The sequence below is a fragment of the Pyrgilauda ruficollis genome, unplaced genomic scaffold (genome assembly GCF_017590135.1).
Source record: "Pyrgilauda ruficollis isolate IOZ18807 unplaced genomic scaffold, ASM1759013v1 scaffold27, whole genome shotgun sequence".
Taxonomy (NCBI): Eukaryota; Metazoa; Chordata; class Aves; order Passeriformes; family Passeridae; genus Pyrgilauda; species Pyrgilauda ruficollis.
In genome coordinates, this window is record NW_024524044.1 from 6,091,304 (window position 1) to 6,116,325 (window position 25,022).

The following is a 25,022-nucleotide window of genomic DNA, read 5'->3' on the forward strand; positions in this document are numbered from 1 at the left end:
GGGCAGATATGCAATGAGAATTTCTTAATATAATCCTCCCAATTTGATCGATAGACTTAGTGAGCCAAAAGTGGTGTCACTGTGTTTAAGAGGTGTTTGTGGGTTTCTCCTTCACAGATTTTAACATAATTTCCAAACCTGTGTAATCCTCTGATATTCATAGCTTCTTCAGTCAGTAATACCAGTGTGGATAGCTGAGCTCTCATGAGACACAACTGGCTTGAAACAAGAGCCTCTGTGTTCCTCAAAGAGAAGATTATCACAGTTTTCAGTGATTGCTCATCCTTGCTGCTATTCTGAGAGTTCCTGTGCACTTTCTTGGCCTAAGAACCATGCATTGACTCTTCCCCATGTAAATTGGACTTTTACTACTGACAAAGCCTTTATCTCCATCACTATACTGCATTGCCATTATCCACTTATACCAGATGAACGCTTATAACTTTAGAATCTGTCCTCTTTGCTCTCAAATTAGATTTTAGGAGGAAAATATTGAATGGACCGTGTATTCCAGGACCAAATCATGTTTGTAATCTAAATGCATAGCTCATAATATGTCTACCCATACTGCACATGCAGAACACCAGTGTCCTATTTGTAGATCTCACTAATGCTGACATTCCTTAATGTGTCCCAGTTCCCATAAATAAGTCATTCTGGTGTCAGAATCTCAAATGCCAGCTCCACTGCAAGTGCAGCTCACAAGTTCAGGCTGAGCAGAGGTAAAACCACAAAGAGGTTGTCCCTTTTTCCTCTTGAGTCTGGCAGCTGGTATGTCTTGACACTGCTGTGGCACAAAGGACATAAAGGGTAAAATTACAGTATCTTGGGTATAAATGTCAGTCCCAGATTATGCCTGAGCTTGTATCCTTTGTAGCAAAGCAGCACGTGGAGCGCAGCATCACCTGCCTCTCGGGCACTGTCCTTAGAAAGCCCTTTTATACCAAGGCTTAGGAGAGGGATCTCTGGTGGGTACTTGGAGCTTGTTGCCTCAGCATCTCTGACTGGAATTTCCCCAATAGCATTCAGAGGTTTATGGTTGGCTCTTTTTTTCTGGCACAGAGTGTCAAATCAACAGGATCTCCCTCACAGAAAATTCTTTCTGTTAATCATTAAAGCTAATCATTTTTCACCTATAGATATGCATAAACATATTGAGGATTAGAATGTTTCATTCACAGCACTAAATCAAAAGAAACTCAACTGAGGCCAGTAAGTACAAAAGGAATATCAGACTCATATCAGAAAGAAGAAAATCTGGTTATTTATACTTTTTAGAGAGGAAAAAGTATCTACAAGATTGTATTACTCCTAGCACTATGCTTTAACCAGAGATCATGTTCTCTCTTTGCCCTTGTGACTGAACATGAGACAGGGTCAGTCACAAATCAGTCTGTCCTGCTACCCCTGAATAGCAGGGGAGCATTTGCCACCATTATTTCTGATTTCATGGGCCTTGGGCACATACTGTTTCGTCAGAATGTCAAAAGAAACAAGTCTTACAGCCTCAGACAGAAACATTTGACTTTGAAGGAGGGAAGTAAAAGGAGGCGGGGGGGAAAGCATTTAATGGTATCTTGCATGTCTCCTTAATAGGCATAGAAGGATAACCATAAAACTGTTTAAAACATGATCCCAAAATGAAGCTTCCCTGTTCTGTGAATAAATCAACAATTTATAGAAACATGTTCAATCGCTTCCTGGAAACAAAAAAGAATATTTTGTATTTTTTGCTTCATAAAGCAGCACCTCATCCAATAAAATTCAAACTATTTTAGGCACTGGCTGAAGACATCAGTCAGTGTCACAGGAGTCATGCAGACTGTCAAGCTGATCAGGCTCAATCAGTATCATAGATTTACGCATAAAACCACAAACTTGACATCAGTTTTGCCTTTTTTTTTGTGAAGATGTTCTTCCCATTTTCATTTAAATTAAATGCAAGGAATTTAAATACAATATTTAAACAGAAGTACCTGCTGTCATATATCATCAGCAAAAGAGATCGTGATTTGTTAGCTTTAAATAAAATAAAACTAAGAAATAAAATAATTGCTTTCCAGCTGGTCTCTACATTGTTAGCTGTTTAACCTGACATTTTACACAGCAATAGAATGCGTGGTTGTCTTTCCCAGGGCCATTTACACCAGCAGCTTAAAGGAACAATTGCTGCATAGCTTGACCTCACACTCACACAGCACTTTCCTCCACCACTCATGCTAGCTATGAATCTTCGGTCATTTCCTAGATGAAATTTGCTTTTCTTCCCTAGTTTTTCCATGTATTTAAAGTGCAAAAAGACAAGTCCAAAACCACTGAGTCCCTGCAGATGCAAGAAGGTTCACGGCTCTGAGTGTGCTGTGGAGGGGCTGTGGACACACAGCTGGCAAATAACAGAGGAAAGAAGGTGTATCAACTCCTGACACCTCCTGAAATCTTTGAAAACTTTCTGTAAGATTTACTGGGTCTGTAAGTGTGTAACGCACCAAACAAAGTGAACCTTGCCCTTTTTTTCCCCTTATTCATTGAAATTATCACTCTTTGTTCACCAGAGCTCCCTGTAAAATTTAAAAAGCAGTGGGAAGCTCTCATGCTCAGGCCCTGCTTAGTTTGCATGTGACTGCTCAACAGGTTTCAGGAAGTAACAATTAAGAGGACAATGGATAAAGGAGGAAACTGGAGACATTATCTAACAGCTGTGAATCACAACTTACACAGCTTTCTTTTCCATAATTAATTGAATGACCAGGCACAATGCACATTGACTTTGAAATGTGGTCCAAAAACACCTTTGGTGCATGTAAATCCTTTTCCACTGCCCTTACTTACCTGTGAGATTTGATCTTAGTCAGGAGTGAGAGTTGTGAATTGTTACAAGGGATAGTTTGGTATTTTTTGGGACGGGGGGGAGAGAAGGAGATGAAAAAAATATGAAAGGACAATCACATCACATGGAGGAGGTAGAAGTCTAGTGAAGTTAATAAAACATGGGCTTCAGATAAGTAGCAGAAAGTCACTGTAAGACACACAAACATGTAAACTTGCAAATAGGAATTATGATTTAACATCCTGTAACCAGTACTGCATTTCTGCATGAGAGATAAAGAAATGAATGTTATGAAACTGTTTCATTAAATTCTTTATTGCAGAGTATGAGCTGAATTCTGTGGCGTTTTCTCACAGAAGCAATCCATATATGTGTTAAACATGCTTGAGGACAAATATCTCTTAGATAAGTTGTATTTTACTTCTCTAGAACAGGAATGACAGTTTATACTATGGCTCTAGAAATTAGGATCTCAAAAAACACATATCTGCAATTTACATGCCTTAGTAATTATTAGGGGGCATAGTCATCTATTTACTCATATCACTCTGTTGCTAGAATTGCCCTAGAACTGGCATAAAAAGAATAACAGTGAAGATTATTCAGTAGTCAAAGTAAGTCAATGAGCATTTATACACTTAGATACTTCTCTCTAGAAAAAAATATCATTTAAATGTAACTAGTATATAAACGTCTCTCTCCATCAAATATATGAACATACAACTAATACTTTATCTGAAATTATGCCAATGATAGAACACAATTAAAATAATTTCAATATTTTAGAATATTCACATTCAAATAGTGACTCATTTTATAATATTTTATTCATTATCTTTAACATTTTTCTTGTATCAGCAGTACAAAGTTACAGAAAACATGTGAAGTTATGACCACACCGAAACAAAAGTTTAACTGCCATTGACATCCTGGTTATCTAGAATGGTTCTTCTAAAGGACATGATAAAACAGGATTTTTTTCGTGACAGAGTTGTATTAATTTTAAAAGAGGAGGAATGGTTGTGGGAAGGAAGAAAGGTGTCATTGTTGTCTTTTTGTAAAACTTCTGTACCGTCTTTGTGAATTCTCATGGGTAGCTCCTCATGGCCAGCTGACTCCTTCCTCCTCACCACAGCACCCCTAACTCTCTCTCAAGTAGCTAGCTCACCTTTTTATAAAACTCAGCCTCATAGGATATACCTGTGGCCTAACCTTTGGTAATTAGTACAGCTGCAACTCCTCAGGGGTGAGATTGCCTCTAGCACTATCTCTTATTCTTCTACAATCCGGATGGATGGATGGATGGATGGATGGATGGATGGATGGATGGATGGATGGATGGATGGATGGATGGATGGATGGATGGATGGATGGATGGATGGATGGATGTTTGCTTTTCTTGTGTCCTTAATATGCTACAATGTTAATGATATTTAGATTCTGTTTAACCAGTACTTATCATTTGAGGTCCAAGATAAGGACAAAGTAAATTATTAATCATTAATTAAAACAGTGATTATCTTGTTGGGGAGGGTGTCATCAACACTTCAAGGTCCTGTTAGGCTTCTAGTTTAAATTGTAAATTATTACTATTTTGCAGATTTGGTGTACGGATACTATAGACAACAGAGGAAATTGATTGAAGAGATTGATTGGTCATATACAGGTAAGCAAAACTGTCTATTGAATAACTTACTTCACTTTGATATTTGTGTGTTCATTGTTACAATTTAAAGAGCCTTGTGTGTCTGTATACCACTTACCATATGCCTAAACAATTGCTAAACTGCAGGAAATGGAATCTGAAAAATACAGGAACTTTACAATAGGAGAGTATTTTCATCTATTTAGATTTGTATTTCAATCTACTTAGTAATAGATTACATCTATTACTTTTGGAAAGAGAAAGTCCTCAACCTTAAAACCTCAGCCTGAGACCTGAATTATTTGATGAAGGCTGGGCCAGTAAATTGTTAAGTGTTTTTTAATCATCTCAACATTATTGTTCTAGAAAATCTGAAAAGCAGTCAGAAAGGCTGAAACACGGCACAGCACATTATGTGGAAAAGAACCCGTCCGTATACTGCATATGAACTTCTACCCTGTGCTTGTGAGCACTTGAGCATCCTTGCCAAGTCCCACCCTGACTCTCCTAAAAACTCAGTCACTTTGTCTCTCATTTGCATGAGTAAGAAAGATATACCCCGAAATTCTTCATGACCGTTGTCTCATTAAAGAGCAATGGAAAATTCACAATTAGCTTCCTGTGTTCTTGCGTATAAGTCAAGTGATTTCAATAATACTAAAAACATAATTTTGTCCTAGGTATCTTTTGCCCAGCATGTAGGAAGTGAGTTCCTATGGATGTGTGTAGGCTCTTACATTTTATATTGCTTAAGCTACTGTTTCAAAAATACCAAATTATGAAAAATAAGGACTGTCAGATTTCAGTTTTCCATAAATTTGATTCAAAATATGTTCCTGTAGTTAAGGAAAATTACACCATTCTTTTTATTTCTCTAACTCTCTTTCTCATTTTCAAGGCAATTTTTATCTTCTAGCGTAAAACCTATCTAACAAGTTTTAAACCTAGAGAGAATTGAAACAGGCTAGTCATAAACCCTTCAAAATGAGATTTATAATGAAAACTCCCACTTTCAGAGACTGTAGTGCAAAATTCAAGCATAAGATCAATCAATACAGTATTTGATGTTCAAAGTCGATCCATTTTTTAATATTGTAGTTAGATGACTGTGGGGATAAACCTCCTGGATTCCTCGTGACCAGTGGGCAATCTTTAAAGGATAGCAAATAGGGTTTGTTTAGGATATCGGAGTATATAGCTCTTCCCTAGACTGCACAGAGCACCCATGCACTGTGCAGCTGCTGCAGCATCCACAGCTCACACTCATGGATATTTTGTATGGAAAAATAGCACACAATTGGCATGTCAGCTGATCCATACCTGTTGTTTCTCTCCCTTAACCTGTGATGGATACCTGTGTGTTGTCATCTCAATTCATATGCTTTGCTCCAGTGACTTCCCAGCTAGCAAATCCTTTCTGCCCATTCAGACCTGTCCAGGAGCCCTGGCTAGCATCCTGCTGCTCCTGCAGCCACCCGCCCCAGCTGCATCCTGCCCTGCTCCTGCTGCCTCACCGGGCCCTCTGCTGCACGAGCTCTGTGCACCCGCAGCATTCCTAAACTGCTGACTGCATGTGTGGTCAGAAACTGATCTTCAAAGCTTTTGGGGAAGGCTGCATGTAAATCAGGCACTTGGAGCTTAGGGCTAGCAACTGAGTGTTATGGGATGCTTTGGTAAAATACCAGGTAATTGGTTCATGGCGTAGGTGGAATACACAAACCCAGCTTTCACTGGTAAAAAGACAGCCTTCCTGAATGTGGAAAAAAATTGCAGCTTTTAACATTGTGCTTTGGAGGCATAAAGGTCTAGAGACTGAAGCATATGGGTTTTGATCTCCTTCATTTATAATAACTTAAATTTGTGTTCCTGAGGCAAGCCATATCAGGTACTGTATGTATGAGCACTGTACCTAGCACAGGCTTATGGTTGTGAGGCATAGACCAAAATGCACTTCTGAATGGATGAATACTTTCCCAGTACATTTTTTTCCTCAGACACCAGTTATATTCTACTGTCTTATAACCTTCTCACTCAAAGACTGAAAGTGAAAAATTTCATTGAAAGTGAAAAATTAGACTCAATGTGCCAATGAAGTGTTTTGAATGGGCCTGGGGATCCTGGAACCATGAAGTCTAATCCACCATGGGTAAGAGAGATCCAACTAGCTTGGTAAATTAACCTGAGTCTGAGCAATGTAATTCTCTATATCAAATAAGAAATTTCAGATACATTAGCCACAGAGGGTCAATATACTCCTTTACTGGGATGGTGCTGTGAGGTGAAAGTAAAATGGAGCTAGAGAGTTTTACCTGCTAAAATCATCCAATTTCTGAAGGTGAAGTTTCATAATAAAGTAATTATACATGTGCGAAATTAATGAGTCACCATCAGGTTTTGAGTCTTGGATAAGTGTATAATGAAGTCATAAATGCTACTGGAAAGATTTTGTAATACTTCTAAGAGCTCTGTTTTAAGCCATGATGAAGACCTGCATTTGCATGCATTAATTTAATCTTTTGTGTCCTAACTTTGCATATATTTGCATAAACAAATACCATGTTAAAGAACTGGAAGGTACAAGTTTTGTTACAGATGCAGCCAATGTTTTCTGGAATAAGGGTATGCTGAAGCTAGCCTATTTGTAAAAAATACTTTATTTTAACAAGCTTTCGTTATATTTTTCATTAAAGCAGTCATAGAAATTTTTTAAAATGTCACAAATATTTTCAAATGGTGTCATATGGCAAAAAGTGGATCCAACCATTTTTTGTTGCAGAAAAACCCTGGTGTACTGTGAAAATTCAATTTCCTTAATTCAGTTACATACTAATTGATAAGCAAAGGTCATTTAGACAATATTTAACTGTACCACTAAGTTTAGTCATTCACATATTCAAAGCATAAAGCAAGTTATATGAGCTTCAGTTACTTTCTGTCATAGAAGTGAAAGATTAATTTTTTTTTTGATGCTTTGCTTATCTGAATTGTTTTTGACAGAAGGAATGATATAATGTTGTTTTCTGGTTCTGATGTTTGGGATTTTTTTTAACATGGCTGGTTGATATTAGTCTGTCAAAGTCCAAGTCTAAAAGTTCACATGTAAAACTGGCATGTGATATCACGATTTTTTTTTTTTTGTTTGTGTGGTTTTTTTTGTCCCCAGTGAAATGTCTTTCTGTTGGGTTTCACTCCCAGGATTTTGGTTCTTGTTCACAACAAACAAGTCGTGTGCTTTAGGGAGAAAAAACACAGCTGAAATCTGTTAAAAACAAGAGATTCTGAACAGTCTTCAAGGAATTAGCAAAGCCAAGGGTTTCAAACATTTTTAAAAATTGAATGTTCTGTGTAAATAAATACTATCATCAGATCTATGTTCTTTGCCTCACCATGTAGGAGTGCTATGTTCAGCCTGTGCTGCCATTTATTACGTGATACACTGTTACACATTTGCTTTACAAATAATGGCGACTCTGATCTTGAGGAAACGGTAATTTTGGTATAAACTGATTGGTCTCCAGGTATTCAAAGAACATTTTTATTATTTGCAAGTAGAATCTGAATAATATTTCCTTTTTCTCTGGGGAAAAGCATCATGAATCACAGTATAGTTTAGGTTTGAAGGGGCCCTTGGAGATCATGTGATTCCAGCCTCAGCTCAAACCAGAACGATCTTCAAAGCTGAAACAGGAAAAGTATGGAAAATTTCCAAAGAAGGAGGTGCTGCAGCTTGGTCAATGTGATCTGTTGTTATTTTGAAAACATTTCTTTTCTTTTACTCAGCTTCAACATGTCTTATTGCAACTTGTGGCCATTGCTTCTCACCCTTTCCTTGTGCACTGCTCTCTAGGTTGCCTTTACAGAACAGTAGACTTCAGCTAAGTTCCCTCTCAGCTTAAGCTTCAGCAAACTCAAGTCCCTCAGCCTCTCCTCATACATGGTGTACTCCAGCCCCCAGACCAGCTCAGCAGCCCTTGGGTTGTAAATATCCATCTCATACTGGGTTCAGGAGGAAATCAAAACTGGACCCTGCATTCTCGATGTCACCTCTCTGGTGTGCACTAGAGGGAAGAAGACATTTCCCTCATCCTGCTGGCTCCGCTCTTGCTAAGGTAGCCCAGGACAGTGTTTGTCTTCCCGACTGAGAGGCACGCTGCTGACACGCACATAACTCATTCCATCAGGGTTATTAATTAAGATATTCAGATAATTTTTAATATCTGATGTTTTTCAGTACTAATGTATAATGATGGTGCTCTTCTGGCACTTGCATCAATACTTCTTTCAGTAGCAATGCCTAAGTGTAATGATTTTTTTTGTTTTGCTCCCCTGTTGAACTAATTGAACTAGTCTTGATAAACCTGGAATTGTTACCGTTTTGTGTCTGATTCAACAGCTTCCTGGAGATATTCCCCTAGTTTATCATTCCCTTTTCTGTTCCTACACAGACAAAACTTCAATTGGTATTTGAAAGGCTAGGTTTGCCTCCCCAAGTCTATAAATGTTCTGTGATTGCTTCAAATGTTCATGCCTGTAGTTTGGCTCAGAAATCAAAATGGCCTTTGTTTTCAGTGGTACTGAGAAAATGCATTTTTTTTCTTGCCCAAACAAGAGCTAATATTTTAATTTCAAATGTTCCATCATATTTCCATACTGAGATTTCATTTCAAAGTCACTTCTCATTAAGTTTATGGAAAAGCATGCTGTTGCTTATATGCATAACAATGCATGGGTGTATTTTGCTTTTCACTCAGCCTAAAAAGTGATCAAAGATGTACACTATCTCAGCTGTGGCTCAACAGAGTGATTTTAACACTGGTAGCTAACTCTGCTTATTCTGTAAAATGTCTGCTGCTTCTGCTACCCACCAGTTCAGTCCAGGTAAAGTGGAAAATCTGAGTCTTTCCCTTCATCCTCACCCTGTCTGTCTGTTCAGCAGCCATCTGCTGGGAGCATGGGCAAGGTGGGGCATGCAGGTGCTGCTCCCTGCCCTGCAGCTGAGGTGAAGGAGACGCCGTGCTGCTGAGTTTGTGTGAGCGTGGGCATGGTGCACGCTGCCTGTGAGACAGCTTCAGGAGCAGGGCAAAGGGAGTCAGGAGGGAAGGGCAGGGGGCTGGGCCTGGGCCATCCCCTCCTAGGGTGCAGCGTGATAGATGAGCTGTTTTGTGAGCCAAATGCTGACAGTCAGACTGAGTCTGAGAGTGGGATGCACCAGCAGGAGCCTGCTGGAAGTGGGATCGAGGAGCTGCCTGCTGGGCTGACTGCTTTAATGGACAGTTCTGCCAGACCAGACTGAAATGTCTCCAAGAGAGCCCTGGCCAAGAGTTGATGAAACCTTCTGCTTTCAGTGGCTTGATAAAACTGTGTTCTGGGAAGATGATGCATGCCAAATTAAGTACAATTTCTTTTCCTTGCAAAGTAACTACCATAGCAGTATCGACACAACTTCATGAGAAGATCTTGTCTTTTTATGACCTCCTACCAAATACATCATTTTGTGCTTTGTGTTCACCAGGTATAGTCATAACTGATGTGCAATATCAGTTGTGCATAATAAAGAAAAGCCTGTGCTCTTGGGCTGTGTGGGTTCCTTCAATAAAGGGTACAGCATAAGAAATGAAAATAACATACTTTCTTTTATTAACTCATAAAATACTTCTGCAGGGGTCTTTTCTTTTTTAGTAGACCTTATGCTTCAGAGACTGTCATACCTTTTCCTGCATGACAGCTCATTACATGCATTTATAAGCTCCAGATCACACAGTCACTTGTGCTTCCTGTCTTTCGTCACTAAATTCACAGGATCACTAATTAAAAGCCTATTACATTGTTACTGGTTTTGGAAAGCTTATGATTCCACAGCAGAAAGTACATGGTTATGCATCTGTTTGCATCAAAGGTACAAGGTGTCCTCAAGTGAAAAGCCACATGCTGGCATTTCTGGCCATCAAGAAATTCCTTTTAAGATATCTCAGTGTACTGAATCAACAGCACAAAGCACATTATTCAACACAAAGAAGATGTCTATTCAGTATATTTCCAGATTTTGAATTCATATAAAATTATATGGTTCAGAAGTCAGTTTACAATAAGCTTTCTTTTCAATCAAGAAAGCTGATCTTTGAGCAGTAGAAAGCTATTGGCAGCAAAGTGGAATTTATTTAGTGTTTATTCAGTAATATTTCCAGGGTAAACTGAGTGGAAAAGTTTTCAAGGGATTTTGGGGGAGGAAGTAAGAGAAATGACCCCAAATTAATGAAATTTTCAAAGTTGGATGCTTGTAGGACAGGTCTGAAGAACAGCATGTTGGTATTCATATTTGTCTCATCACTGCTAAATTATAGCATTTTTATTTCAAATAATATTAAGGTGATCAATTTGCCAAAGTTTCCTTTGAAGAAACTCAGATAAGACTTCCTCCATTTCAGTCCTCTCATGCTATAAACAAAGAAAACCATTTTCACAAAGTGCACAGCAACTTCTGAGCATCATCCAGATTTTTCAAATGCAAGGTTGGCTTCTGAAGTACAGAAGTCTAGTGTGAGATATTTGCATTTTGTGGCACTGCTGTTATGCCAAGGTCTGTTCAGGGGTCAAAAGATGCAGAAACTTCCCAGTAAGTAAATTCATTTGGAAATTAAAAGCTGTTTTAGGAGTGCTGTCTTCAGAAATATACCAAAGTCAGGTGGAAAAAGCAAAATTTTAATATCTCACAGCAGACTGCAGCCATTGGTTAAGCCCCTTTGCCCTTCAAAATGATCATAAAAGTATCTTTATGCACATGCTACTGAATGATTTCTCTATTTACAAGTGCATTCAATCTATGCTGTGTAGCAGACCCAGGGCCTGCAAGGCCTCCTTGGAGGTCAGAATGCTGAGCTAGGAAATGCCAAGTCACGATGACTGGGCCTTAGAAGCCCCTCTCTGCCGCCTTTCGGACCCTGCTTATCTCTCTGTAAGCCTATAGGTCACTTTTCCCTGTCCCTTTCTATTGGACAGTTTTCAAAACCTCTGTAGGGTATAAAAACCCCTGATTCTGCCTGGTTCGGGAGAAGAAGCTGTCACTGAGACCCTTCGTGGGACACCCTAATAAAGAATCCTGCGGAACCTTATACAGCACTTCTCCTCTCTCTCCCTGCGTCTGCTGCCTCGGCCCAAGCAAGCCAAAAGAGCTGATAATCACACAGAGCTGATAATCACTAAGAGCTGAAATCACTTGAGCTTGCTTGGCTGCCTGCAGCTAGGAACGGCTTGGGAGATCGGACCAAGTCTGAGCCTCCACTGACCTATCCTGGCCGCGGCAGTCCGCCGGGCACAGCCCGGCTGGAACTTACCGGGATAATGCTGCAGTAGGAACGTTATGTTCTTGGGGACCATTGCTTACCAAATGCACAGGTGATTACTTTGAGGTCATCATTACTTTGAGGTCATATCAAAATAATCTGTGTGTTTGTGTGGTTTAGAACCCAGAAAATAACTCTCACAATGCTTATCTTTACAGAAGTCCATATTTAATTATCTGCTCCATCCAATTTGTTTTGGACTTCCTTACTGACATTTTTACTCCAAGGCAATTCTGCTGTGTTTATAACAAGTTTAGTTGTTTCCTGGTGAATTCAAACCCCAATCATTTCAGTATGCACAGTGTGATAATAACTGATAAATAATTCTGTGGAATTTACTCAAAAATTTGAAGCCACTCCTGATCTTGCTGTATCTCATTAATTCAATAGATATCAAACCCTTCTAGGCAGATTTTCCATGTAATGTTCTTTAACCCATAAGAATTAAAGCAGTCCCCCAAAGGGCAGGATTAGACAAGTCTGTGAGAGAAGGAAGATAAAGGGTACAATGAAGAATCCTGAGCAGAAGGGCACCATGGAATGTTACAACTTCTTTTCCCACCAAAAAAAAAAAAAAAAGGAAAAAAAAAAAAAAAACCACCAAAACTTTTCAGTTTGAGAAACTAGGGAAACCCATCAGCATCTCTCTCTTGGAATAGTCAGCATTTGCCACTAGATTTATCAGTTGAACTGTTCCCTCAATCATTTGAATGCCAGAATCACGGAATTTCAGTTCTGAGCATCTCTGCCAGCTGTGAAAAATGCACAAGCCCTTTTTTTTTGAAAAGCTGGATCTCTCTGCATACATATTTAGCTGGTTCCTGCTATGCTTGAACAGTTGTGCTTCCACCAAACTCTGTAGACAAGCTGTGGTGGCCTCTTTCTGCTCTCTTCCAAGAGCTTTCTTTGTAAGACAGTAAACTGTGGCTTGATCTGATATTGCCTGGCAATGATCCTGTTTTAGGAGCCACAGAAACAATTGACTTGTCTTCTTTCATCCTTTATCATAGATGCTGCATTTGAAACCTGAGCTGTTTTCCCTCTGTCAGTGGCTCCTCTGTCAGTGCACTTTAGCTGATGAAAACTGTGTTACCAAGAGATGTTTTCAAAAGGTAGTTACGAAAATTAAGGTATTAAAAATGTAAAAGAAAAGAGTTGGATAATACGTTGAATGCTAGAAAAAAGGAAAGAATCATTTACATGTAAGGACTTGGAATGTTTTTTTCCCAACTTCTGATATTTCCTTAGATGTGTAACGACCCAATTCAGGGCTTGAGTGCATGGTTATAAACTGACTGCAATCATTTTTACTGTGTTAGTGGTATAAACAAGCCCAGAACAAAAAATACCCAATTTTTTTATTACTCTGCATCAGTAACTGAAAGGGAAAATTTGAAAAAAATATTCTTGCTGGAATATTTACAAATACTGGGACAATGACTAATAAATTCTCCTGTTTCAGAGCAGAATGGATTTTCTGCCTGATTGTACATGTTTTGACCACTTTGCATATGCACAATATGATCAATCTCTGTTATATTTTTTCCTGTTGTTTTTCAGGAAAGCAAATATTTGTGGTTAGAGTTCCAGTCAGTGAAAAATTACAAGCTAAAAGAGTTTTTATTATTATTATTCAAATGTAATTTCTTGAAAGCTAGCTTCAAAGTAGGGCTGTGGTGTGTGTGAACAGAGGAACACTAGCACATTACCTGTTTAATCTGTATCTCACTTGCTTTTCAAGTATCCAAAAGAGATGCAAAGTGGCCAGCGCAAACAGGCAATAGACAATATGTAATATACGTTCTTAAGGAGCAGGAACATACTTTAAAAAAGTCAAGCATTCATTTTTTTCAGCTGTAAGTACCCACTTCACACAGATTCAGCACATTATCATGGCTAGTCTTTGCCAAAACATTTAGCCACCAAGATGAGATCTGTACACCTGCCAGACCTAATGTGATGTGTATCTGATCAAAATGAGAGCAGTACTTGTCCTCCGCTGTGTGAAAGCAACTGATGATAAGCTGTTGCAGTGGCTTGATCACACATTTGAAGTTCCCTTTGAAATAATTTGTTTTTCCTTAGAGAAGCTGTGGAGCATGTGCTAAAAAGAGCTTTTCTGGATGACTTCCTGTGTCTCCTCACTTCATCCCATTCTCAAAAGAAATTTTCCTATCCTTTCCATTTTACAATTTTTGTCATATTGCTTTAGTTCTTCTCTTAGAGTGCAGCCACAACTTGTTTCCCTTTTGCATTACAAAATTCTCCCGTTTCCCACTATCAAATAATCATGTAGGGTTTTGTTGCCTACTTCTCCCTGACATTCTTAATAGCTGCATGTAGTAACTGTCAGTTTGCCACTTTATCTCCCGTGTTTCCAGGAAAAACTTTCCTTCTGAATAACTAAAGGAGAAAGAGCTGGCTGAGTGTTTCCATGACTATCTTGCAGTCTCTCCCAGCTGCCTTTTCCTAAATGTCAGAGCCACTTTCCAGCGTGGTTACCATGGTGCCTTCAGCTGGCATGCCTGCAAGGGTTCACGGAGCCAGCACACTCACTGCACGTTTTATAGGAGCATACCGGGAGGGAAGGCTCTTACCTGCTGTGTCACAGTTAAATAGAACGTATCAAAAGCTACTTCTTGGTGCATATTCTGTGTAAGATTGGCTCCAAAAACCCATTCAGTCAATTAAGGATATTCCCTTGTCCCTCTGTTTGTGAGGGCAGTGGTACATCTGTAGATGTGTTACAAGTTACGTACATAAACCTGCTGGTGAGTTGCCAGCTGAATGGGTCATAAATGTAAGTGCTGCTGGAGAACCGTGAGATTTATACTGTGCTATATTCATTAACTATCTTCTATAAAAAGATTTTAGGGTGGGTTGTTTTTCCTTATAATTTATTATTCAGTTTCAAATACTGTTGTTAGCAAAAGAAACTTCTCATCAATATGGTTTCCTGACATGAAAGTCAATACAAATAAAGTATATTCTGCATCCTGCCATTGGAAATCATGATTTTTTTAAACCTCAGGTTCATAACTAGCAATCTGTTGATAGATTAGTAGCTGAAATAACACAATCCTTTTTAAAATGACAACAGATTTTAAAGTTTACTTTGAAATTCCATGCAACTGAGTCATATTGTTGTTTCTAAAATTTGCCTTTGTTCCAAATAATAAGCTACTAGTAATTTTTGTTCCAGTCAGTCACTTGTTTCAGGTTCAGTTGGTCATATTCTCTTAAACAAATGGTTAGGTAGACTGCAAGTACATTTCAGGTGATCATAAAATAAGAGCTCTGAACTACAGTGTACTTTGATGTTTCCTTGATAAATGTTTTATAGAAACAATATTCTTCTCCCAGTTGCTCAGCTTTAGTTGTGAATGAAGTGGTATTTTCCAGTCCTTTAATTGAATGTTCGGGGTTTTGTTATTGGTACCATATATGAACTCCCCAACTCCAACACATGCTACAGGCAATCATGCCATCTAACTCTTACAAAAATTAATTGAAATCGGTTTTAAAAATAGGTGTAATATTTTGCTTCATAGTTTCACTGAAAGACTATCTCAGAAACCCATTCTTGAATTCTCATAAAATCATAGAATCATTTACATTGGAAAAGACCCTTAAGATCATTGAGACCAGCTGTTAACCCAACACTGCCAAGTCCCCCACTAAACCATGTCCTTTAAGCAACACATCTTTTAAATACATCCAGGGGTGGTAACACAGCCACTTCCCTGAGTAGCCTTTTCCTGTACTGGATAACCCTTATGATAAGGAATATTTTTCTAATAGCCAATTTGAACATCCCCTGATGCAACTAGAGGCTATTTCATTTTGTCCTGTCGCTTGTTACCTTGGAAAAGGGACTGACCCCCACCTGAGTACAGACTGCTTTCAGGAACTTGAAGAGTGATAAGTCCTACCTTCAGCCTCCTTTTCTCCACAATAAACACACTCAGCTCCCTCAACTGCTTCTCATCAGACTTGTGGTCCAGACCATTCAGCAGCTTTGTTGCCCTTCTCTGGATACACTCCAGCACCTCGATGTTTTTCTTGTAGTGAGGGGCCCAAATCTGGACACAGGATTCCAGCTGTGGCCTCTCCAGTGCCAAGTACAGGGGGCCACTCCCTCGCTTGGTCCTGACTAGACTATTTCTGATGCAGGCCAGGATGCCATTGCCCTTCCTGGCCACCTGGGCATGTGCTGGATGATGTTCAGATGGCTGTCAACCAGCCCCCCCAGGTCCTTTTCCACTGGGCCACAGCCTGGAACATTGCATGGGGTTGTTGTGACCCAAGGGCAGGACTTGGCACTTCGCCTTGTTGAACCTCATCCAATTGCCCTCAGCCCAATGATCCATCCTGTCCAAATCCCTCTGAGAGCCATGCTGACCCTCAGCAGTTCAGCAATCTGCCCAGCTTGGTGTCATCTGCAAACTGACACTGAGGGTGCACTTGAGCCCTTCATTCAGGTGATTGGTTAAGATCTTAAATGGAACTGGCCCCAGTAGTGAGCCCTAGGGATCCCCAGTTGTGACTGGATGCCAACTGGGTTTCACACCTTTCACCGCCACTTTTTGTACTTGGCCATCCAGCCAAACCAATTTGGATTTCCAAGCTAGCTGTATTAGTGGACTGTTGAGATAATGTGGTTCTTCTGGTAGAATTGATTGTTTTGTTATTGTTTATTCTTTGGGGACTTTCTTTCTATTGGCAAAATTTACCTGCATTGATATCCATTTCCTGTTAGTTTTTTAAGTCAAAGTTAAACCACAATAATCTGGTCTCTTTTCTCTCTTTGATTGATGCACTAGATTTTTCTGCTCAATTATGTTTCATCTAAAATTATTTTGTCTTCAAGCAGCATCTCATGCACTCATCCTACATATCAGGCTTTCAGAGAAGTGTTGTGCCTTTTTTTTTTTTCCCAGAAGAGAGAACTTGCATGTTGTGCCTTTTTTTTTTTTTTAACTGTTCCCAGTACTGTTTGCAGAGACATTAATACTTCATTTATCTTTACTAGGAGTTGCATGGTTAGAACTTCAGTACACACTTGCCTTTCCATCAGTTTATAGCCCTCTCAGACTGTCAGACACGGTCTGATTCTCCTCCTCCCCCGTGTTTTTCCTATGTTGAGATTCTTATTAGTAACAAAAACTCCCACTACTGTCTAAATGTATGACTTTACAAATTGCATTGTTGAATTTCATGCCATATTTAATACTGTTTTTCTCAAGGTCAGCTGTTCTTCCCACATGCTGTACTGGACCTCCTTGTGATGGTGTGTTTTCACATGTCATGTCATCAGTGGGTGAAATTAGCAAAGCTGAGAATCTCCAGAGCTTCCTGCACACACACAGCCTAGTACTTCCTATTTACTGCTGCTTACTATTTTTCTTCCTTTCTCGTCGTGATAGTACTGAGCTCTTAGTGCTGGGTGATAACAATAACAAGATAATATGGTAACAATTTGGTGTATTTACTGATATATTCAGCACAATTTAAAAATTACAGATTTTCTGCTTTTCCTTTTAGTTTTCCTTTCTCCCTTCTTCCCTTCTTCCCTTCCCACTCTTTATTTCCTTTCTTTCTTCCACGATATCTCAATTTTGAAATCACCTAAACAGTCATCTGTGTTCTCATTCAAATTCTACAGGCACATTCAGCCTCACTCTTAACTCCACTGCCTTCATCATCCTAAGTCAGTATAAGGAAGTTAACTTATCAAATGTTCTATATCCTAGGTGAAATATGTTGTAAGTTTATTTCCTGTTCAAGCATCACTAAATTGCAATGATTTATAGTCTAAAAATGAATGGCTATATGAATACCTAATACACAGTTTGTACCTTTATTATTCTGTCACCCACAGACAAATATCTTTGATAAATTCCAGTGTAAATAGAATTTAAATTATTGCTACGTAGGTACAAAATTCTACAACTGCTACTAATTACCTATACTCAGATTCCAAACTTCATTGTTACTGCCTGAACTAAAGCCAACTGAAATCCGTGAAAAAGATATCCCTTAACATAAAATTAAACTACAGTTCAGTCCTACCTTATCATTATGACCAATTTATATCACATTAACAGTCGAATATGTTTCTAAACAAGATTTTTATGTGTGGATCTTAGCAATGATGGAGCAGGTAGGAAAAATACTGAGAAATTAAGTGCAAAATTTTTTCTACTTTCAAAAGTAAAAATTAATGTGTAAAAATTATCAAATTGATTTAAAAATTATCATAGCAAAACTAGGAGTATTTGGCAATTAGGTGAGGAATCACTTCATAACACCCAACGACAATTAGCTGTTGTCATGTAGACCCCTCATTATTTTACATTCCAAGAAAAATTACAAGCTTATTAGTTTTATTCTGCAAAGTCGATCATCAGTGAAAATTGATGTTGATGTTAAATTGTCATGAAACTTCATATCTGGCACCTCTCTAAGATGAACAGCTAAGTTTGTACTTGCCAAAGCTATTGTTTTAGTCTGTGGTAGTACAAGATTCAAAATAATGCAAGCAAATACAGCTTTTTCTACACAATCAAGAATGATGTAGATTTTTACACAGTTTATGGTAATGTGAGAATAGAAAATAGTTTCATAAATCCTTAGGCGACGTATGCAAGAAATACCCCTAGATGTGATCTTCTTCACTATTTTCACTAACATCTCAGGTAACAGGAGGGAGGGCATTTGCAAACCATGGGAGACACCATGCTGGAAGTTGCAAGAATTTTGGGTGACATAGTAAGAATTCAAAATGTACTTGAGAAATATTCTGAAATTAATCAAGTAGAATTTTTCAATAAAGTGGTAACAGCAAGCACAAATTACTCCCACCAGGAAAGAAAATCAAACACGTAGATGCAAAATGGTACTGGCTGGTTAGGTGGCTGTGTGGCAGTTAGCCATAATTGCATCTGAATTAACAATATGTTGTCATTGCAGAAAAGGCAGTCCCATTTTGAGGTGAATTAGCAGGAATGATGTATAAGGCATGGGAGGCAATTATTCTGCTCTACTTGTCGCTAGGAATATCTCAGCTGTACTTCTGTATTTATCCTTGGGCTGCACACTGTAGAAAAGACAGTGACAAATTGAGAGAAGATGCAGAGAAGAACCAAAAAGAATGATTGGTGTCTTAGGAAGCCCAAAATCCTTGGAAGATAACTGAAGGAAATAAGTTAGTGTAGAAAATGGGGCTAGGATAGTATTTTTCAAATATTTAAAGGCTGTCAGTTGTCCTTGATTCCACTGAAGTGACAAGGTTGAATCAGTTTAATCTGCAGATGAAAAGGCCAAGGTGCAATAATAGGAAAATATAACTGTGAGAATAGCTCCATTCAGGTTGCTTAGGAAGGCTGTGGAATCCCTCTTATTGAAGTTCTTTCAAAAAAATGGGGAAGACAAGCATTAGTGAGAGATTATTAAATCTGATTAAACTTGATCCTGTAATGAAGAAAAGGACTCAGATGACCTTTCAGTCTTGCACATCTGTGATGCTTTGGGGCAATGTAAGACCCAATTTAATCATCTTTTATACAGCACCTCGTGTCTACGTCATTGCTTAGACAAAGAGAATACTCCCAACCATTCCTGACATTACCCAGATTTTCAAACCTTCACAACTTTGTTAATCATTAAACATTTGTCTAAGAAAATTGTTTTCTATGCTGGGTGATTTCCTCAATTTTGACATTTTGAGGCTGTGGGAGGAGGGGCTGCAGGGAGTATTCCAGACAAAATTATCAGGTTTTTTATAAAGAGGCACAGAAAAATGTGCAAGTTCTCTCTTCTGGGGGAAAAAAAAAAAAAAAAAAGGCACAACATTTCTCTGAAAGCCTGATATGCCCTTATTTTGGATCTGGATTCTGGAAGGATGAGGTAGTTTTTATTTTATCTACTCAGTTTCTGTATAAGGCAAGTTTTTCTTGGGCAAGCTCTTGATACCGTGCCCTGACATAAAATATTTGTTGAAATAATTCAATGTTACCTGGATGATTTAGACTACTGTAATTCTTTTGAATGGAATTGCAGTAGAATCCAGTAGGATGGAGATCTCTCTCTGAGAAAAGTAAATTCTTAAGTCACTCAGACTTCTTTCTGGGGCTTGCCTGATTTGCACCTACAATTCAAATTTAACATTGAAGATTTCTTGTAACTCTAAGTTCATAACTTTTTGTGGGTTTTAATCAATCACTTACTCTTCCAAAACTTTGGGATGCCTTTTTGAAATCCAAACTAATTTGCTTTTCTTTGGACATTTGTTGCAGATAATTTGAGATTAAATGCATTTAATTTAATTTTATTTAATTTTCTATCTCTTGGACTACTGCAAGCCTGTAGTCAAAACACTGAAGGCAGGCAACATTTTCTTTCTTCTGCCACTGAGCAGCTCAGATCATCTGGACTGTCGGCAGCTGGAATGTATTGACTTCACTGTCAGAGGAGCCTGAGGGCTGAGTAGTCTGCATTTGTACTGCTTTTATCCTGTTCTGCATTTGTGTGCCCTGTGGACTAGCAGGGCCCTATTTCACAGAGCCCACCAATAGCTGAGTCACCTGTTCACTCAACTGGTAGTTTCCAGTGGCTGCTTTGTATTTGTTCTAGCATTCACATTTTATCTTTATGACATAGTATGAGAAATCAGCTTTTCCAACCTTTTCCAGCTTCAGGACACCTCCAACAGCTTCCTTCAGCAGTATCAGTGTGCATCACTGGTGCTCATGCATTTGCTGTTGGTGAATCACTTTCCTTTATGTCACACTCTTTTATGTCACACTTTCTTTTATGTCACACTCTTTTTTGTTTCTGCCTAGCTGAAACATTCCTTATAATATTCCCTGCGGTAACTGCACTGGGGAGTATGACGAATCCATGTCCCTATGAGGATAATGTTAGGTTTCTTTTTTGCATCACAATGATACTGCATAATGTAGCCAGAACTTATGCCTAGAGATGGAATAGTTACAAACAAAACCAACCCAACAATAGCAGATCTAGAAAAAAACAGTTTTATAAATGTCAGGCTTGCATCCACATATCCTCACAAACGTTTTGTATATGTTCTTTAAAACACAAACTACTTTCTGTTTTCTGAGCAGCCCAGAGCACTGACATGACCCTGTAAATATTTTGCATGTTTTTGTTGTAAACTGGTACATTATAGGAGTACAGGTAAGCAGATGCTCTTTTATCCTAAGATACATTCATATATGAATTTAGGACCTGATTCTAGCTATGCAGTCCTTTGAGGTTACTGGGAACTTAAGACACTGTAATTTACAGGCCTATGCACTTTGCTGATTTGAAGGAAGAGATGCAGTCAGGAAAAAAAATGTCTCTGTCACTTTCAAAACATCTTTCTTCTTCCCTCTGATGTATTTTTATAACCCATGAAGTGACTATTCTAGTTGTCAGGAATCACTGGGATACTTTCTGTCAGCAGAGCACAGAAGTGCTGGTGTGTATGAGGAGCAGGGTTGTCTATCTCTGCATAAGGGCATCATGTTCATCAGGCTCAAGTATCATTTGTCCCCTTCTTTATTTTCAAATGAGGCATCCACTGCTATTAATTACTTAAAGTGAAATGAAATACACAATCAAGCAATACTTTTCCATTAGAAATGACCCTCAAGGATACATTTGGTTTTCTTTTTACATATTTGTGCTCTCCATCTTGCACATTCCACATAAATTTGCAGCTTTGAGTCTAGAAAGTGGCAGGCTCTTACATGAACTGAAACTAGCCTTATCTAACCTTGTACAGCTCCTTTCTTCTTCCCACAGTATGGTGCAATTTTCCTGCAAATTAGCACAGTTCACTGGAATTGAGGTTCCAGATGAGGCTTCCCCATCTTTCAGATTATATTATCTCAGAGTAAAAGGCAAAAATAAGACCTAAAAGGAAACACAAAACTTCAGAATGTTCTCTTGTCCTCCTTCCCCTACCCTAAATGCTGAAACCACAAGGCGAAGTCAGGCTTCTTTTAGCTTGAGGGCAGAGGTTTTTGCTGCCCAGAGGCCTCAGCAGCCCAGCCTTCTTGGAAAGGTTGGACACTTCTCTTTTAATGGTTACGCCTTTTCTCAATATCTTGGGATAACTCTTTCAGGAAAAATAAACCTAAAAATTCAAGTCCCTTCTTCCTCATGCAGTGCTCTAATCACTAGTACACTTGCAGTGGAATATGATCTGTGGCCATCATTCCCATTGTCATTAAGAGAAAATTGATTAGACATTTGGACTGACCTTTGAAAGGTGCCTGCCTTTAATACAGCCAGTGAAGGGAAAAAGGCAATTAATTTATGAACATTCCCCTTCAAGTCCTTTTGCCTTCGGCTGCGTAGCGTATTTTACATTTTGCATTGGGTTACCCCTCTGTTTCTTCTTTTTGTTTGAGTAAAACAATGGCATATGGATGCTCATGGGAAAGCATCCTTTAAAAATAGACAATGTGATGTCAAATGACAAATGTGCTCCTTCAAGCCAAATAATCTGATTTTCTTGGAAATGACTGCCCAGGTTTTTATTTTGCAGTGAGCATCCTTTAAATTCTATGCAAGGCAGCAAACTGCAGTTTAAATGCCAACATCTTAAGCAGAAATGCAGCTTATGCAATCTTGAAATGACTTAATATTTCTCAGAATTTATTTAAATACCCACCTTTTGTTTTTTTCTCCTCTGCTTCAATGAAGGTTGCTTCTACATTCCACAGCTCATGTAGGAGGCTATGCAAGAAGTTATTAATAAAATATTAATGTTGTCGTCCCACAGGACATATTGTTTATACCTCACAGATGCATTTTACATCTCAGATCAATACAGCAATTTTTAAAAACCTATTTTGAAAGCAGCAATTGGAGTATGATTATAGTTGTCCACAGTAGTTATATCATACAGCAAATTAGGAAATATATGTCAGGACCCATTATGCTAATGGGAGTCTTGTAAGATTTTTAAACAATGTAAGTAGATGCCAGATTTGCAAACTGATGACCCTTTTTGGTACAATACTCTCAGTAGGGAGGAGAGAACAAAAATATTGTTGACTTGAATGTGGCTGTCAAGTTAATGCTTCACAGGGACCCACAACACTAATCACCCTCCTTGAATGCAAGTTCTCCCTTTCTTTAGCACTCTCATAAGTTATCCCTTAAGCACTCATTAGCCAGTGCAGCTGATGGCAAATTTGTTTTCAGTGTCAGCTACCACCCTTTCAGTCCTGGCCAGATACAAAAAAGACAACCGTATACTGCCAATGACACTTTATTTCCTGCAGTATTTGTAAAGAAACATTTTGTTTTCCAAACCAGTTAAAATGGTAAGCTCTTACATATTTGTGCTCCATAAAATGCCCACTGTGTAGAGGGTGAGAACTGTAAAAATTATAATGCAGAGGATTGGAAATTCTCTATCCTAAATGGCTATTTAAGTAGCACATCTGGAGAAGGACATCTGCCAAATTTTTAGCAATCAGCAGCAGCATCATTAACAAGGGAACTATTATGGTATGTGTAATGGTAATATTTATCTTATGCAACTGAGAGTTTGTCCTAATATGAAATTAAATTATGTACCAAATTAAAGGTTAGATCAAGCTTTACAGTCTTTCAATGGGCTCTACTTATTATCAAAGAGGGAGTTGTCAGACCTAATCTGAAGGGGGGAGTTTATGCAAATATACAGCTGCAGCCAAGTCAAAGGACATGGGAATGCAGAGTGGGCAAGGGCAGGGAGTAAAGCTCTCTTAGTGCTCTGTGTCTGCAAGCTGAGGATTATTTGAACAGTGATCAAGTGTTCTCAGGAGACATGTTTTAATTAAATTCTGCTCAGCTAAGAAGTTGGACAAGGACACAATTGTCAACAAAAGTCCCTCCTTGATGAGGCTGAATGCCAGCATCATTAAACCCTCAGTGTCCCTCAGTATTTCAGTTAGGTGGAATAGCAGTAATATTACAGGTTGACAGTGCAGAGGCAAGAACAGTGCTCTTCAGGCTATGCCTACTGATGTTGCCAGTGTGCCTGTGGAATATGATTTTCCAAGCTGTGGAGTAGTGTGCTCAACTCATCTCAGAAATGAGAGGGGCCCAGGATGGCCATGCAGAGTACTTGTAATACCTCAGGAGCTCTTAGCTCTGATAGAGTTTGTGTAGTTCTGGTGAAGACATTTTCTTTCTGACTTGATTTACCAAGTTTGTAGTTTTTCTTTACGAAGTTCAGCATAATGGGAAAAGAGTAATACTGTCTCTCTTGTTCAGTGATTTGGATGATGGGGCAGAGTGGACCCTCAGCAAGATTGCCGATGATATACAACTCCAAGGAGTGCAGAGGGACCTCATCAGACTGGAGAAATGGGCTGACTCATGAAGTTGAACATAGGAAAGTGCAAAGTCCTGCACCTGGGAAGGAAGATCCTTAGGCACTAGCACATGCTGGGAGACAGCCAGCTGGAAAGCAGCTTTGACAAAAAGGACCTGGGAGTCCTGGTGGTCATGAGTCAACAGTGTGTCCTTGCAGCACAAAAAAAGGGTTAATGTTGACTTGGGCTGCACCAGGTAGAGTGATGCCAGCAGAAAAGGGAAGGTGATCCTTCCCCTGTTCTCATCCCTGGTGAGGCCACACCTGGAATACTGTTCTGGACTCCTCAGTACAGGAGTCATGGATGTATTGATTAGGCTCAGAGTGATGTGGTCTGGTGAAAGGTGCCCCAGTCCGTGGTAGAGAGGTTGGAACTAGATGATTCTGAGGTCCCCTCTAACCCAGCCCAGTCTGTGATTCTATGATTCTGTGATTAGAGTGAGTCCAGTGAAGACCACAGGCAGAATCTGAAACACAGGAGGTTCCCTTTCAACTTTGGGAAGCACTTATTTCCTGTGACAGGAACTAAGCACTGACTCAGGTTGTCCAGAATTTTGGAATCTGCATGCCTGGAGATATTCAAAAGCCTGGTCCTAGGCAACTGGCTTTGGATGACCTAATCTGAGCAGGGGGGTTGTACAATGAGCCTCAGAGATCCATGCCACCCTCAACTGTTCTGTGGTTCTGTAATTCCAAGTAGAAATCTCACACAAAAGGCAGATGATTACGAAACCAGAGAAGGAAGGAAATAAAAGAACATGGCAAGCTAAGAGATGATAAGGGTGAGTAAGTCTCAATAAAAGTTTGCAATGGTAAATCTCCACAGAA

At 39.0% G+C, this 25,022-nt stretch overlaps 1 protein-coding gene across 2 annotated transcripts in view; it reads left to right on the top strand.

Annotated features, from left to right (window-relative positions):
- The window catches only part of PTPRZ1 (protein tyrosine phosphatase receptor type Z1), a 133,726-nt gene that overhangs the window by 36,313 nt on the left and 72,391 nt on the right, over positions 1 to 25,022 (top strand). For both annotated transcript variants that reach the window (XM_041471473.1, XM_041471474.1), the window contains exon 2: positions 4,428 to 4,493. In XM_041471473.1, coding sequence (XP_041327407.1) covers positions 4,428 to 4,493 — 66 coding nt within the window. The remainder of the gene's footprint in view (positions 1 to 4,427; positions 4,494 to 25,022) is intronic.